General features: G+C 32.0%; 1 protein-coding gene across 1 annotated transcript; it reads left to right on the top strand.

Annotated features, from left to right (window-relative positions):
• The first annotated feature begins 1,326 nt into the window (after positions 1 to 1,326).
• LOC143575070 (protein RGF1 INDUCIBLE TRANSCRIPTION FACTOR 1-like) lies at positions 1,327 to 2,947 on the top strand. The gene is made up of 4 exons (XM_077059526.1): positions 1,327 to 1,453; positions 1,741 to 1,938; positions 2,090 to 2,305; positions 2,397 to 2,947. Exons 1-4 carry the CDS (start codon positions 1,451 to 1,453, stop codon positions 2,616 to 2,618), a joined length of 639 nt encoding a protein of 212 aa, XP_076915641.1. The 5' UTR covers positions 1,327 to 1,450; the 3' UTR covers positions 2,619 to 2,947.
• Positions 2,948 to 17,925: the final 14,978 nt, after the last annotated feature.

Genomic DNA, 17,925 nt, shown 5'->3' with positions numbered 1-17,925 from the left:
ATCTTTAAACACCTTAGGTTGAGAGGGTTTTTAAAAAGTTAGATTCAAGTTCAATAAACGACCAAATTTAATTCTATGATTAAAAAAAAATATGCGTGACTAACAATATTCAAAAGGGGATGATAATGGCCAATAGAGGGGCATGAGATGCCACTTCAAATCATGCATACTTTTAAGTGGATGGCTATAAATATACCTTTTAACTATAATAAAATCCCATTACTTTAATTTGTATCTATGATAATTGTTAATCCCTTCCTTTAAAAATATGATACATTAATATATATATTTTTCTTTGATAACTAAAAATATAAAATTACTGACATGAAAGGGAATAAATGTTTAAACAGGAAAATCAGAAAGAATAATCTGCCAATTCGTCTTGTGGCACTACCATATCAATATGCCAATATGGAATGGTGATCTAAGGTAGGAAATAGTTATTGGAAAAATGCAATTTAACCACTTTCCTTAAAATAGAAAACTATATTTACTTTTTAAATACTGATTAAGTTGGTTCTGCATAACAAATGTTAACAAATATACATAGATATAATTACAGTTTTAACTATTAACTTTAATGACTATACTAACATACGTTTGTTTTAATGGTATTCAAGTGTGTAATAAATGTTTTCTTCCTTAAAGGTAGACTATAATGACATTATATAATCAAATCACCTCAATTATATATTTATTTATCCGATCATCAAAATTTGTTAACAAGTTTTTTCAAAACCACTCTTGTAGCTATTTAAACAACTTTCATTTAAACTAGTCGGGTTACTTGTCGAACTGTATATAAAAAAATTAACATATGTGTTTGCTTCTCTACTTCTAAAACCTCATTTACTTTTTTTATTTGCTTTTTCTTACTTCATATTTTATTTATATGTAAATCTACATAAAAAAATAAATATTTCACATGTTTACTTTAAACTTTTCAGTTACCTATAATGCCATCCCACTTTTAATCGGGTTCCTTGTTTCAACCAATAAACCAATTTGAATACATGTAAACTGAAAGTTAGTGATTACATTAATACAAAAGACAACCGGGTAATAAGCTGCGTCGTTATCTATTTTCGAATTGCAAAACCCATTTTTCATAAACTAACTAATATTGGAGTCATTACATGAAAAAAGAAAATATGAAAAGAATGAAGAAAAAGGTGCAAGAAAAAAGAATATGAAAAAGGAAAGAAGGAGGCTGGTTCCTTGCGCCGGACGTTCTCTTTAGGTTCGGTTTGTAATTAATATAGGTTCGTAAGTAGGTTCGGTTTTTGTCTACTCCAATATACATAACAAACTCACTTTGTGTGTGCACATAAGAACCCACCCACCTCCTCCCTCTCATTTTAACCCAAATTGCCCCGATCAACCGGTCACACTCACCTCCGCCTATAAACCGGCAATCGACAACGCCACCAGGCTTAAAAACAGTCGTCTTATGGTTCGTCTTATGCAATTTCATAGCAATTTAGACATCTAATCCCACACCGTTTCAAACAATCATTTGTATTGAGGTCAGACGACTGTTCTGACCAAATGTTTTTAAAGTTTTACCTTTTATAGTCAGAACGGCCGTCTGGATATTGCAGAAACCGCCGTTGTGATCAGAAAGTTTTGAAGTTTGACTTTTTGGTTAAAACGTTTGCGAACGGCTGTTTGATGGTGTGAAATTAAATGTAAATGGTGGAAGTATAACATGACACTGAATTTGGTTTTGTTGTAATGTAGGGTGCAGGAGGACTTGACGAAGAAGATAAGAAATGGCCGCAGTGGTTGAAGCCAATGCTCCGTGAAAGCTACTTTGGTCAATGCAAATTACACGCACATTCGCATAAGTCGGAATGTAATATGTACTGTTTGGATTGTACGAATGGTCCTCTCTGTTCTCTTTGTCTCAATCATCATAAGAACCACCGCATTATACAGGTTAATATTCATCTTTCAGCCATTGATTCTTACTTTTATATTATTCCAATTTCAGGTTTATTGGTGTATTGTTATCCCTCGTTCTGTGGGCTAATAATACAAATAATCATAATTCAAATATAATCCTCTAATATATTTTGAATGTTTACAGATTCGAAGATCATCATATCACGATGTAATTCGGGTTTCTGAAATCCAAAAACACCTAGACATAAGTTCAGTTCAAACGTACGTGATCAACAGTGCGAAGGTCGTGTTCTTAAACGAACGGCCTCAGCCGAGGCCAGGTAAAGGTGTGACAAACACATGTGAAGTATGCGAACGTACTCTTCTCGATTCCTTCCGGTTCTGCTCACTCGGATGTAAGGTAAACTATAAAAAGTATAAATATTATCAACACAACAAATAAAGATTATGTCATCTAGTTGGTAACTAATTTTGTTATTCCGAGTTCTCAGATAGTTGGAACATCTAAGAATTACAAGAGGAAGAATGATGATCATTTGATGAAGTCGGTATCGGATTCGGAGGATTCGTATAGTAGTAACAGAAATGTCCGGCAGATACATAGCTTTATTCCGGCAACTCTGTCGCCGCCGGCGGCCGGATTCCGGGCGGCAAAGAGGAGGAAAGGTATTCCTCATAGAGCACCAATGGGAGGACTAATCATAGAAGTTTAAACATCTATTGTTTAATTACTATTAAGTCCTTTTAGTTTCTAGTTTTATAAAATCCATCCATCTCCAACTTCATGTGTGAGAATTCGGAAATGACCTTATTACCCTTTACCAGTCTGTAAAAAAAGTTTATAGCATAAAGATGTGTAGTTTTAGTCTTTCAGAGGTAGGAAAAGAGGGGTAAATATGTCTTTTAATAAGAATTGTAATTATGGTGTCATGGTCTAAAGTTTGGAAAAATGTGATCCCTTTATAGTGATATATGGAATAATAAGTCTTGTAATATTATTGGGGTTTTATAAATGCATTATTAAATGATATTTTAGATATTCTGTTTTGATGTTAATGTGAGGGTCCATTTTTATTTAAAAAAAGCGGTTTTCATGTGACTTTCAAAATTGGCGACAAGTACAAAGGAATTGACCCGATGTTTAAAAATATCTAGATGTAAAATCATGACCCTTGTTATCGATTTTGGGCTACTTTTGTAGATTACCCTTGGTTTGTCTTATTGAGGTTTTGATTAGTTTTGGTTATTATAAGGTTTAAAAGGATTGATCTGGACATAGAACGGGTAATTGTCAAATAAATACGTTTGGAACATTAAACCTTTGAACCAACACCTACATAACGAACTAACAACGAGTCGTTGTCTCCATGGATGTGCCCGAAACCATCTGGCATGTGGTCGGTTGTGCTGCTAGCCTATGGCATGCATCACTAAGGCGACTTGTAGGTCGGACACATAATATATGATTAAACATATTATTGGTTTCAAGATCAGATGCAACGTTGGTAAAGAGTTCAATACCTTCTACTGTAGATGCTTACCTGTAAACTAATAAAAAACGCTTATCCGTTACTAATTTACTATTCTCGCTAATTACTCTTTAAAAACCAATATTTACTTCTACGTTGGAGTGAGCTAACAAGGAGAAATCCACATACATTGTGACAAAGCAAACGATTGCTTTCTCATACAACAATACAAGACAAAGATCTTTGATCAATGTTATGATGATTCATCACTGTTAAAAAAACTACCAATATTTACTATTTTGATCATATAATTTTTAAAATCTTGCATCATATTTACTAATTTATAGAGTAAGTATATTAAACATAATTTGTTTGGTATGTTAAAGGTTTTTTAAATCAAGTAAAAATGATTCTTGTGCTTAGCATGCATGTCCACGTTTATGCTTATTTTTTTAGACAGTGCCCAATAAAATAATAAAGAGAAAGATGAGAAACGAGAAGAATGTGTGATCCTTGTGTTTAGTATATTTTGGAAAGCCTTATCTAGAGGAACACATGTTTTTTTAATTGTTGGCAATCGTGTGAACGGACCCTGGTAAATATCGAAACGTGGGTTCTTTTCCTAAGGTATATGCATGACGGCCCTCTTTTTGTTCCTTTTCTTTTTCTCTCTTTTAATTGTCTTTTATATGATACAAATGAGGAGGTCGACCATATCTTTTTTTTTGTCGGGTATCAATGGTAGGGATGAGCTCGGGAAGATACCAGTATCAATCCTAAATTTTGAAAATATCTGGTATCGGTATCGAAATGTTTCAGTTCGTATATGTACCAATATTTTATGCAAAATTCGGGGAAGGTACCCAGGGCCGTCCCCGAGAATGATAAAAAAAATTAGGCCTCATGCGAGACAAAATTTGGGTCTTCTCATTATAATATAAACTCATCAGTTATATATCAAAAAACCACAATACGAGTGCTTGGAGATAGTTTTGAGAAAAAAAACTAGTGTCTACACGGCCCTTTAGCGACCTTTGTCTTCCCCCTCTAGCTACTTCTTTTTACGTTTTTGGGCGCTGAAGAGGTATTTGTATTTGAGAACGGGAAAACCAAAAATATTTAAAGTTTCAGTTATTGATGTTATGAAACCATTATTACATTTTGATTTGGCTTTTAAAACCAATATCAAGTTTATTCTACTTGTTTTTAGAAAAATCACGTACAACGTTCTTGGGGTTTTGAAAATTCCATCATTGGAGTTTTTTTCAATAATACCTATAGACAAAAGTTAAATGAAAAAGGAAAAAGAAACAGGTCTATTTGAATTAATTAGACAGAAGACGGTTATTTAATCAAATTGGATTTGGGTCTTATATATTAAACTAGACAAGTGTCCGCGCGCAGTGGCGGACCCAGGATTTTTTGCCAATGGGGTCCCATATTTTCGGTGTTCAAATTTTTCGGGTCGGTCGTTGTTCAGGTCGGGTCGAGGCGAAGAACATAATAAAAAACAATATCATAATAAAACTTTCTTTTCAATCATCACTACCTGAACGGGTCAAAATGGGTTGGGTTGACACATAAACACTTTGTTTTCCATTTCTTAAACATTTTTGAGATAGAACCTAGATCCACCCTTTCATAAGCATGTGTTGAAAACCATTAACTTAAACTAGTGAAAAATAAAACTGATATTTTAAAGTGTTTGAATGTTTCTAAAGAAAACCATGCATAAAGTTGAAAACAATGATATGTATTTTAGAGGTGTTTGAATGTTTCCAAAGTTATCATTGCAACATTAGCAATCAAATGATTGATTAACACTAAAAATTAACACAAAAAACCAAAAACTGAGCCTTGTAAGACTTGAACCCATGACCTTTCAAAGATAAAACAAGGGACTTTCCACCAGACCACATCAACATTAATAGTATGGGTTCCAAGTATTAAATCTTATGGGGTCCTCAAAAAATTTAATATACCGCTTCTAATAAATTTTTAAAAAACATTGGTGTCCCGGGACCCCGATCCACACTATGTGGGTCCGCCCCTGTCCGCGCGATGCAGCGGGAAACACATACATTTGTAATCATATAACAAGTTTATGGATGTTTGTTGTTCGCTTTGAAACCGAAAAACGTTCAAACCGGTCATTGGTTTGATTTCACCATTGATTTTTCCATTAACTTTTGGCCGGTCGTTTTCAATTTTCAAAGGTTTTTTTCCGGTTTTTGACGACAAAACCGGTTACTAACGGTTTGACCCACGGTTTAATTTAAAATCCATTAAAACCAGACAGCAAACGCCCCTACGTAAAATGATATTTATTAAATGAAAAAACTATAACAATATGTTACTCAAATTAAAGATAAAAACATGATCGTTTTTATGGTATAATTTCCTTAAAAAAATATTAGCACATGAAAAAGTTATTAATATTCAAAAATAATGAGAAGGGTTGAGTTAAAAATGAAAATAAAAATCATATAAGAGTGAAAGATTAAGGATCATAGTTGTAACTATTTTTAAAATTTATAAAAGTTAAGCAAAGTGAAGGGGTCAATGATGTAACTATTTAATAACCTCTTTTAATTGTTGACAAGTTTGCCCTTATCCTAGATGCATTAAAAGTTGTACGATATTTTAATTGATTTGTGAATCTCTTAAAACCAAATTGTCTTAATTTACCATTGTTTGGTGTATTATATATAGTATAGATAAAGTTACAACAAATCTTTGGGCCCTTAACATTTGGGCCTCGTGCAGTGGCATGCACTGCACTGCCCAAGAACCAGGCCTGAAGGTACTGTATCGATACCGAAAACTTAATCCGAATAGGTTGTAGTACCCTTTTGCTCATCCCTAATCGGTGGTTACTTGGAAATGGGATTGTTCTTCGGAAGATTGATTATATCTAAATGCCTTACCAAGTTTGCGCGCCTTAACATGCTCGCTTATATAGAAAGCAAGGATAATATACATGATATTTTCTTAAAACGGTGAATGATATCATACTTTCTTCGTTTAATTGATCTAAGATTTGCAACGCGGTGATACTATGCCGATTATTAAATATAAAAGGACGGTTAATATGTTAAAAGGAATATTTATAAGAAGAAAAAATCTTTATATAGTCATGTTAAATGAGTAACTAACTTCAAGTCACATGTACCCTTATCTTCTTCAAGGGTGAAACAATATTTTCCAATTAATACCTATATATCACGTTTGTGCAGTTATTTAAAATTCATCGAAATGGTATTGAAAGAGCTTTTGTAAGAGTCGATCGATAAAGCAGTACGTACTTAGCAGTTCATACAATTGTTAGACCAAGAGCGTCCTTTTTAGAATTCATGTTATAACGCTTATTTCATTTGATATGATTTATACACACATACTATAAAAAATACCTAGTTCAATTCATATAATCAAAATATTGTATGCTTTAGTTATAATTCTTTGTTCTTGTATTGTTAATGAAGGTTGGTTATTGACAAATTTTGGAGCGGATCTAGTAGTTGATGGGCTTGGACAATCGGTGAAATGGACCTTGGTGTAGAAGTTTGTTTTAAAGTCAATGTGGACGTTTATTTTTAGGTTAACCGTAGTAATGTGGCTGACTTGTTTTAATCTTGTCTCTGTCATTGTTTGCTCTTAATTTTTGTATACGTTCTTGGATCTTAAGTTCTAGATTCAGTATTTGTGACACATGCACATACATGAGACTTTATTTTTAATATAAATTATGATATCATATGTTGATTATATCAATCTTATGCATGCTTTCTAAGTTATACAGTAACTTGGCAACCCATAACCATCTCCAACCTAATTGTTTATGAGAGTTCCCACTAATAATTATATTACCAATAGACTTAGGTACAATATTGTTTGATCCATATATGCCTACTACTTTGATCCAAAACTAATTGTCATATCAAGAATAGACTTGTGGAATAATAGATAACTGATATCACAAAAGTTGACCCCAAACATGGCTAATGAGACGTATGGGATGTTAGAATAAATATATATTTTATATATGGCCCTTATAATTATTTATCTTATTATTGATCATTGACCTAAATAACCTTATGTTTATAACTGGTAAATCCTTGATGGACGGAATTACCCTTACTAACATTAATAGGGTTTCCCCTTGGGTGTATATATAGAGAGCTTATTAGAGAGGTTAATAACTAATGATGAATAATAACACCATAAGAATCATCCCCTACCTCTCTCTCTCAAATCGTGTTCATCAAGAACACCTAATCTCCATCCTAACCATACACCCTAAAGGGGAACTCGATCAGATTAAGAAGATGTCAATCTCAAACATCACTGGATTATCAGGTATTACATATTTCCTTGTTTACATTATATCATCGATTATAGAAACTGATCAACATGTGGTATCAAAGCATGATGTTGATTAATCAGTTTCTTCGATGTCCATAAAAACTGGAATTAAAATAGGAAACGAGTTTTTGATTAAAACCCTTATGTTTACGGTTTTGATCATCATCATAAAACTGATTGGATCTGATGTTCGTATTACTTCTAACGAATTGTTAGGTCTGATTAAAACCTGTTCATTATAAAAACCTGATTATTTTCGAAATCTGTTTTACAAAACTTTCAGATTTCGATTCCAGTATTAAATCTGATAATATAATCGAAAACAGTTTCGTAAAATTCTTGAAACTGTTCTTGTTTTTTTCGAAGATGTTCTTGAAGAACATCATAATTTTCGAAAACTAACCTTAATTAGGATTAACTTGGGAAAATGAAATCTGTTAAAGAGATAATATTATCTCTAAGTTTAATTTCAAAATCTTTTAAATAAAATAAAAGATATAATTTTGAAATCTTATTAAAATTAGAGATAATCTAAAACTTTAAAGAAATAATATTATCTCTAAGTTTAATTTCAAAATCTTTAATATAAAATAAAAGATATAATTTTGAAATCTTATTAAAATTAGAGATAATCTAAAACTTTAAAGAGATAATATTATCTCTAAGTTTAATTTCAAAATCTTTTAAATAAGATAAAAGATATAATTTTGAAATCTTATTAAATTTTGAGATAATCTAAAACTTTATAACAGAATCTCCCAAATCCCTTAAAATTAGGAAAAGGTTATCAGGTTGATTATTCTTTTCGAATTCTGCTAATGTTGCGAATCAAGGCATCTATTCACAACAACTGGACTCTAATCGCAACAAATGAAATGTTGCGAAATCGCATGATGTTGCGAGAATTACATATTATCTTGCGAGTAACATGTTGCGAATGTCCACTAATTATGTTGCGATCAGAACCTAGCATCACAGAATGTTGCGAAGGGACATATGTTGCGAAAAGTCACTAATGTTGCGAACCTTAAGATGTTGCGAGTATTACTTAAGATGTTGCGACGAGCTAATTTTGCAAGATGTTGCGAGTATTACCTATTGATGTTGCGATCAGCCCATAAAATCACAGGATGTTGCGAGTACTCTTAATCGCAACAATTATGTTGCGAGTGCTTTAAATCGCAACAATGCTGATTACATCACAACAACTCCATTCGCAACATCTCTCATAACAACATCATTCGCAACATCTCTTATAAAACATCAATCGCAACATTACTTATGACTGCACTGTTCGCAACATCTAAAATCCCCTAACCAAATTCGCAACATCACTTCGAAGAAATCGCAACTTTACTTATATCTTACATGTTGCGAAATGATCAGAAACCCTTATATATAACCTAACTGATTAAGGGGCCCTGCTCCGTTAAATTACTTAACTTAAATAACACTTATAGTTCACTTCTGCCCAACGGTGATGTGTAACCTAATATTGTTATTTAAGTCTAATTAAGTATGTCACTTAAAAGTGTATGTCCTAACATTATCAGACATTCGCATGACTTTAGTTTTGCTTAACTTAAACAACACTTCATGAGTTCACTTCTGCCCAATGGTGATGTGGTAGCTTAACAAAGTTGTTTTAGTCTAAGTAAGCATAGTCATCTAAAAGATGAGTATCCTAAAATTGCTAGATACTCAAATGACATTAACTTTGCCTTAAATACCTTAAATGTCTCAATTCTGCCCAACGGTGATTTGTTACATTTATGTATTGCAAACTTACCTTGTGCATAACAACTTGATTGTTCCAATTCTGCCCAACGGTGATTTGTTACAATTATTTTCGCACAAGAATTTTATACTTAAATAATACATTTTCTGCCCAACGGTGATCTATTTTATTTAAGTATAATAAAATTAATTTTGGTGTTATACTTAAAATTATCACATCTTCATAATGATCCTTACATTAATGATCCTTCATTAATGATCCTAATTTCAGTCTGCCTTATTAGATTACCCATAACATAAATCACTCTAAAATTCTTCTATAAAGTTTGAATCTCAAACCTAAATCATCCACTCTTATTACAAAACCTAAGAAGAGTTTTGCTTCTAAAAGGGTCTTATAAAATTTGCCCTTTTGAGTCTTGATTATCCTTAAAGACTTGAAATTCTTACTGCTCATTCTGATAAAAGTATTACAGAAAAACACTTGAGCATAATCAGTGGGATAAATAAATATGTCTCTTATGATAATCAAGAACTCCTTACATGATTTCTATCAGGTGAGCAATTACGGATTCTAAAATTCCTAAGACTAACGTTTTTTTTTTTTTTTCTATGGAAATAATAGAATCAAAACAATTCCTAAGATGCATGCAAAACACTCTAATTCTAAATAAAAAGGTTAATTGGCATTTGTGAATACATCCTAATATTTAATTCCATGACCCATAAACTGAGAGCTTATACATGGAACTTAATGAAGTCTTTTCAGTGTATTACTTTTCCACCAGTACAATTAGATGCCTTAAGAATCAACTATAACACTCAGAAGTACTAAAGGAAACTGAGTGTGTTGCTAGCAATATATGTACAGGAAAAGGAATGCCTAAAATTGAAAATCAAATGTTATTCACCTTACTACCACTAAACCTTAAAAGAGGATAGTTCTAAAGTCTTGAAACAAAATACAAGTACTGCTTCCAGCTCTAAGTTCTCAAAGGGAAAGTCTCACTGCAAAATCATGCCATTAGACTAGGCACGAGCAAAGAGACTATCCATACCTCAAGGGAACAGTTGGCTAAGAAAGGTAGTTACCAATTAATGATATTTAACTCCACTAATATTAATATCCCTATTAACACATGTTAGTTGAGTTTAGTTTTATACGTTTCCTTATCAGAAATCGATAATAATTAAGATGAGAGTCAGTGACTCATTTAGTGTTAAGGTTGTAAGAACCATAAAAGCTGTTTTGTATTAAGCTTTATGATACCTTAAACATTCTAGAGTTTACTCAGAATTTAGTATCAATACTAAAGCTACATTTTGACAGTTATAAGGTTTTAAATGACCAAAACAAAGTCACTACTAACTAAAACTATCATATTATCGGTCGTTATTATCTGAATAGAAACCTTATAAGATAAAACTAAGCGATGCTACAAATTTCACAACCTTTTGTTATCATAGAAATGAGAATTTAACAAAAGATAAATGAGACTTACGTACTTCATCCATTAAGACCAAAATTTTCATGAGAAATCATGACTCGGTTGACAAAGGATGAATTGCCATTAAATCTCATTCTTAGTGATTTGAAAGCATGTGTTAAATGCCCTAAATATAAACTGGATAAAGGGAGTAAGTGAGGTCCACCATAAGTTATAATTCACTGCTATTAGTGGAGCTTAGAAGAATATCAACTTGTATCTAATCTGTTTCCTACTGGACAAGTTCTTTAAAGAAATCAATTCATATATACTTATCAGTATTCCTTCTAAATATGTCCTTAAAATTTCTTATGAAATATGGACAATAAGGAAATCAAGTCTAAAATGTATGAAAGTTTCCTATGACATGAATCGCCAAAACTTGTATGGACTTTTAGAGGCCTAAAAGATCAGTGGGAGCACTGAGTGTCCTTATATGCAAGAGATGGGGGAGAAACAACTTAATCTACCTCATAAAACATCCCTTGTATAAGACACTGCTCCATTATATCTTGTCTCCTTAACATTTAATGCTACTCATAACAAATTTTGTTGGATACCTAAATATGGGAAAACTTAGATTTCTTACCAAGACTAATTAATATAATCCTCAATTAGAATTTTTTGGTCTTCTGATGTTGACCCTAAGCATGCTGAATTCTTACATATTTCTAAGGTCAGTAGGAGCAGTAAAAGTCATTATCATAACTTGGCTAAGTACAAGACGCGGGGGGAGAGATTGTCGCTTACTTTAACTCCGATTACACCTCTTGTACACCATACTGCACCAACTCTTACATACTTAGAAACTAATATTGCTCCTAATATACCTGAAAATATGAAACTCCTTATAAACCCAATAATCAACTCAGGAGGTCATCTAGGTCTCAAAGGCCTACTAACTTTGATGATTATGTACCCTACCTGACTAAAGATTAAATGGATTTTGGAAGGTTTAATGATCCTACCTCTTCTAATTAAACCATTAGTATCAATCAATCTTCTAAAATAGTATAACGTTTGGGATTTGGTTGAATTACCTAAAAGGTAGTCATTACTAAACTAAATCTGAATGAATAACGTTAATACACTAAAGGTATGATTGATTGATAAAGGTATACTCAAGAGGGAATAAATTATCAAAGAACCTAGTTCCTTGTCTTACAAAAGGTTACATTGAGGATCATCACTGTTCTAGTAGCTTATAATAATTTAGAGCTACATTACATGAACATTAAAACAACTTTCCCTAACACTGGCCTACATGTTCGTAAAATAACCTGTAAGTTCTAAACTGAAGGTTAAGAACACTTAGTTTGTAAGTCAATAAAATCCATGTATGGGTTGATGCAAGAATCAATAATGAAATCATAATGCAACTCTCTTCATCAAGAACTAAGTGGATTGATTTACCTACCTCAAGATGAGTGGGAGCAACTAATGTAAACTTGTCCTTATATAGATGACATTCTTTTGACAAGTATATGTTACATGAGTCAAAGTATTGTTAACGCATATCTTGACCTAATCAATCTCGGAGATACCTCTTATTTAATAGTTATCAAAATACACCGAGATAGACTCATTAGTTTTATATGTTTTACATGAAACGGGTCCTTACACTTGTAACATACAATATTGCTCTCCTTTAGAGGCTAATAGGATAAATGAGATTATTTCCTTATGCATCATTAATTAGATGCCTTAAGAAGGTTCAAATCTATACTCGTTTAGATATTGGTCACATTGCTAAACACTAGACTAATTATTTCTATTGTGAAGCATCTGATAAAATATCACAATATCTCTAAGAAACGAGACACAATAATTTAAAGAAGAAGAAGTGAGAACTAAAAAAAAAAAAAAAAAAAAAACGGTTGACTACTAATATTCTAACTTTGTCAACTTCTGGGTATATCCTTATGTCAGCAGACATTACTATCTCATGAATGAGTCCTAACTAACTGATAACAACGACCTAAGTTATAATGACATAATATGTTGCTGATCATAACGCAACGTGTCACTAAATGTTGTTGGAAAACTTTATCAGTTGACTCATAATTTATTAACTTCATATAAATCCAATATTGAAGACTTATTGTGATAAAGTCAGCTACCCTTATTTCTTGAACAGTAACAGTTCAAGCGGAGCTGCATTAGAATTCGATACAAGTCTAAATTATTGTTCGCTTATGACTTAAGAACAAATAGAGGAAACTAAACTTTTGTATCGAATGCATTCATGATATGCTTATGGATCCACTAATTAAAGGTCTGTCACCCATAAGTCTCCTAAATGGCCAATAATAGAGACGGGTTTTACCAATGACCAAGCGCAACTGCGTATCGTACTATGAATGATTAATTATTAATTTTTCCTCATACGTTGAAAATTTGTTTTGTCTCTAAATACGTTCATGCATGCCTAAAGACGTATAGACACTAATTATACAAATCAACGGTAAGGGCTTATTTGTCAATTTGATCCTAAAGTTAGGTTTTAAATTTGAGTTGTAGTATGATTAATGGGGGTCCTGAGTCGAATATTGATTCAACGACTGTATTTCTCTGCTGCAATTTGGGTTTAGAACTAAAATGAGTATTAACTTCTGATCAGACTAATCTAATGCCCATAATAAATAATTACTAGGCCAAGTGGGAGAATGTTAGAATAAATATATATTTTATATATATTTTATATATGACCCTTATAATTATTTATCTTATTATTGATCATTGACCTAAATAACCTTATGTTTATAACTGGTAAATCCTTGATGGACGGAATTACCCTTACTAACATTAATAGGGTTTCCCCTTGGGTGTATATATAGAGAGCTTATTAGAGAGGTTAATAACTAATGATGAATAATAACACCATAAGAATCATCCCCTACCTCTCTCTCTCAAATCGTGTTCATCAAGAACACCTAATCTCCATCCTAACCATACACCCTAAAGGGGAACTCGATCAGATTAAGAAGATGTCAATCTCAAACATCACTGGATTATCAGGTATTACATATTTCCTTGTTTACATTATATCATCGATTATAGAAACTGATCAACATGGGAGACAAACACTCCAATTAAGTGAAAGCACCCGATTTCTATCATAAAAGTATTTTTCTTACAATTTCTTAGATTTGATGATATACGACCTTGTTTGTTTTATTTTAAAATAAAATACGCTAACTAAATGTTTTCTATTCATTATAAAACTTATAAAGGCTCTATATATAGACTATAGAGAGTGAATTGATAATTTATTAACCAATTGAGTTGTGAGAACCGTTAAAATCAATATGAGCCATCCATTTTATTAATTGCGTGGTTGAGATTAAACCGTAATAACAAAATTGAGCTTACCAGTTTCGATATAAATAATATATTGGTTGCAAACCGCATCCAGAGTCGAGACGTCTATTACGTATCTATGAGTATCCCTCAAGTGAAATGATATCAACAAGTCTTACTCTTACTATTAAGTATTAACAACAAACATCTAAAAAATGCATACAGCTTCATACTTTCACAATTCGATTATATTCAAATTTTAAATACATAATATTACTCATTAAATACAAACAATAAATATAACACAATCGTAATAATTGTAATTAAAAGAAATAATCAGCCTATTTTTTCAATACTTTTCATCACTTTTCCTTTTGCTAGCCTTTACTTTTGCACTATTAGTTAGCCCACTCTCTCAAATGAATAAGCCCAGTTGTCAATCCAGCCCATTTATTATACTTTAAATCCATTGGATTAGAGGTGCACAAAAAACCGTACCCGGAACCGGACCCGAAAAAAATACCCGGAACCGGTTTTTTTAATACCCAGGTATTCTATACCCGAAACCGGAACCGACCCTACCCGTAGGGTATGGATAGCGTATGCATTTTGAGCTCAATACCCGTACCCGGAACCGTACCCGATTTATACCCGTAAATACCCAAAACCGGTCATACCCTATGCCCATACCCGGTTATACCCGATACCCGATACCAATTTTCTAATACCTAAAATAATACATGAGTTTTTATAGTATATTTTTATGTTTACTTCAAAACTTTTATGTTTAAGTTTTTAAAAAATGCATATTATTAAGTAAATAATTTGTACTTAAGAGGATTTATGATTTTTGTAATATAGTTTAAATTTTTATAAATTACAAAGCAAATTTAAATTTTAAACAAACTTAAAAATGTATAAAAAAATTATAAATTCAAAACCCGGTATTAATACCCGGTCGTACCCGGACACATACCCGGTTCCAATACCCGAACCCGATCATACCCTACCCGAGTACATATGGTTGAGTTTTTCTCCCCAATACCCTACCTGAACCCTACTCGATTTCTCTCAATACCCGATTTTCTAATACCCTATCATACCCGAATCTGTTTCATACCCGAACCCGGGTATTAGAAAAAACCCGATTTGTGCACCTCTACATTGGATCTTGGTTTATAACGAATAACGATGATGAAAAGATTTATACCAAGTTTAATCACTAAGGTCTGTTTATTTATTTATTTTACTCAATCCAATTATTCAAACTCTTCATCTTGAAACGTAGCCAGATTTAATTTATTTATTTTATAACAAGACCAATAGATTTATAGTTTTAACTAACATCTAATAACATGTATATAAAATGTATTGATCACAAAACTCGATGTTAATGATCTATTCGAGTAATGAATATTGTTGCAAACTTGCAATTAGGAATTTCTTCATTTGATAAAATTTGAATAACCAAGGAACTCAAAATTCGATTTGATGAACTCATGGTGGAGTGAGCAGAATTTAGTGGGTGTAAAAAACTATTGGAAAGCCTATGGTAAACACTATGTTATAAACACATGCGAAAAGCGAAATACTAGTGAGAATTTAAAAATAATCAAGCATGTAAATTAGAGATTTTCCTTGCTTTTACGGTCTCCTTGAACTTAAAATTCGAAGTTTAAAAAAGATGGTGCAATACTATGTTATTAACTTATTATTGTACTTTATTCTATCTCATCAAATATTTAAATTTTAATGGTTAAACTATTAGAGTATTAACTATTGGGTTACTTTAGCTGGTTAGTCTATACATCTTCTTAGTTTAACAAAGTTAGCCCATGTATATGTTTTTAGTTCACTAATTCACGTGAAGCAAAATTGAATAAGATCGAAATCTTACGTTCTATGGGCAAAATGAGAATTCTATGTTTGCAAAAAACCATATGAAAGTACTGTTGGGTCGTAGGCCTTGTTAGCCCGGTTTATTATTTGAAGTCCAAAGGGCAGTCGGGTGTAGTGTGGCCAGACCGAAGCCCGACCCGGTTTGGATTTCTTGTTCACTAATTTACAAACCCTAGACTAGTCTCTATTTAAACAACGTTATGTACTTGTAATCCTTTGTCACTCAATAAAAGAAATACCTAGTTGCCAACCGGTGGCATAGGTCAGTTTAGACCAAACCACGTTAAATCTCGTGTTCGTTTATTGCTTTCGTGTCTTGTGTTCGGTTCGTGTGTGTGTTTAATCCTAACAAGTTCAACACATTTTGAACTAATTGAAGTCAACCCATATCAAACTGGATCAAGATCTTATGATCCTAGGTTCAAGACAAAGTCCTATGCAAGATCATATGCTTGTAGAGATAATTAATAATTAACATGAAGGTTCTAACATGTTTTTACTGAATAAGATGGTAAAATCGTAAGATAAGTAAATCAAGATATACATCTTCACAACTGACTTGCCTTAAGTCATATAATGCTTAATTACTATTATTTCACTAGCTTCTTCACCTTGCATTAAGGCTCATGAGTTTTATAATCACCTAAAAAGGTTTTATCTTGAATTTATTCTAAAACCGTAAAGCGTCACAAAATCACTCCAAAACTTCAATTCATCTTGAAACAACCAAGTGAAAAGATAGTAGGATGTGGACCATAGTTGGTGATCTAGACAGGAGGTTGCGTAATCGAGACATACAGTTGTGTTCTTGTGGAACAACATTGGTCTAGATGATGGTTCCCAATGTGGGTCCGAATAATGGTTTCGGACTAGGGGTTTGTCCGGAAAGTAACAAACACAATATAACTTAATATGTCTACAAATACAACTTAAAAAATTTGGTACCTTCCAACTACTACTATTAATGTATTTGTTGCACCTATATGTTTATATAATATGATTTTCCTGAGAAATAAATTGTTCTTTTTATAAAAGGTTTAAGAAACCTAAATGAGTGATCTGTGATCATTCTTTTTTGTTTTAATAACTTTGTTTAATTCTACAAGTTTGAATTGTTCAGACTTGCAATCCACTTAATTCATGGGTCCATGAAAGCTACTTCAGTCCCAAATTTAATACAACCCAATTGATTGTAGTTTTGACCCTGGAAAACTGTTAGTATAGGTTGGTCAAGTTCATTAAAAAAAAAATTTAAAACCAAAGTGAATTGTCAAATTTAAATTATATATACATTCTTATATTTAGCTCTCTCAGAAATTTTGGTTTGCTTACTTGGATTGGATAAAGACTTATCTTCCATGGTTTTATATTATTTGTAGATATATGAAGTTATATACTTTTATTGTTTTTGTTAATTTTCTTCATTTACTTTTTCTAAAAGTTGTTAGTTGACAAGTTAATCTGACCAATTTATAAATTTCACTAAAAATTTTATTTAATAAATTAATAAATTGTTTATTTCCATAAAACTATTTGTCACAATTATTAAAAAAATTGGGGCCTTCCAACTACTACTACCCTTCTACAAATAATAAAGAACATTGATTGCTTGCATAACTTCCTACCAAACCAAAAGAAATTGAAAGGTGAAGTAACAAATACTAGAAACAAATGATCAAGAAAAAAACAACAACAAAGCTTCCTAGTTTAATTTTCTTTTCCAACCAAGATCTTCTGTTTTTTGCTGAAATTAAGGTTTTGGTGTT

This window comes from Bidens hawaiensis, unplaced genomic scaffold (genome assembly GCF_021521415.1).
Source record: "Bidens hawaiensis isolate Kalapana, Puna unplaced genomic scaffold, B.hawaiensis_p1.1 tig00027291_1, whole genome shotgun sequence".
Classification (NCBI taxonomy): Eukaryota; Viridiplantae; Streptophyta; class Magnoliopsida; order Asterales; family Asteraceae; genus Bidens; species Bidens hawaiensis.
Note: the sequence above shows the minus strand (reverse complement) of the source record. Positions and strands in the feature narration are given on the sequence as shown.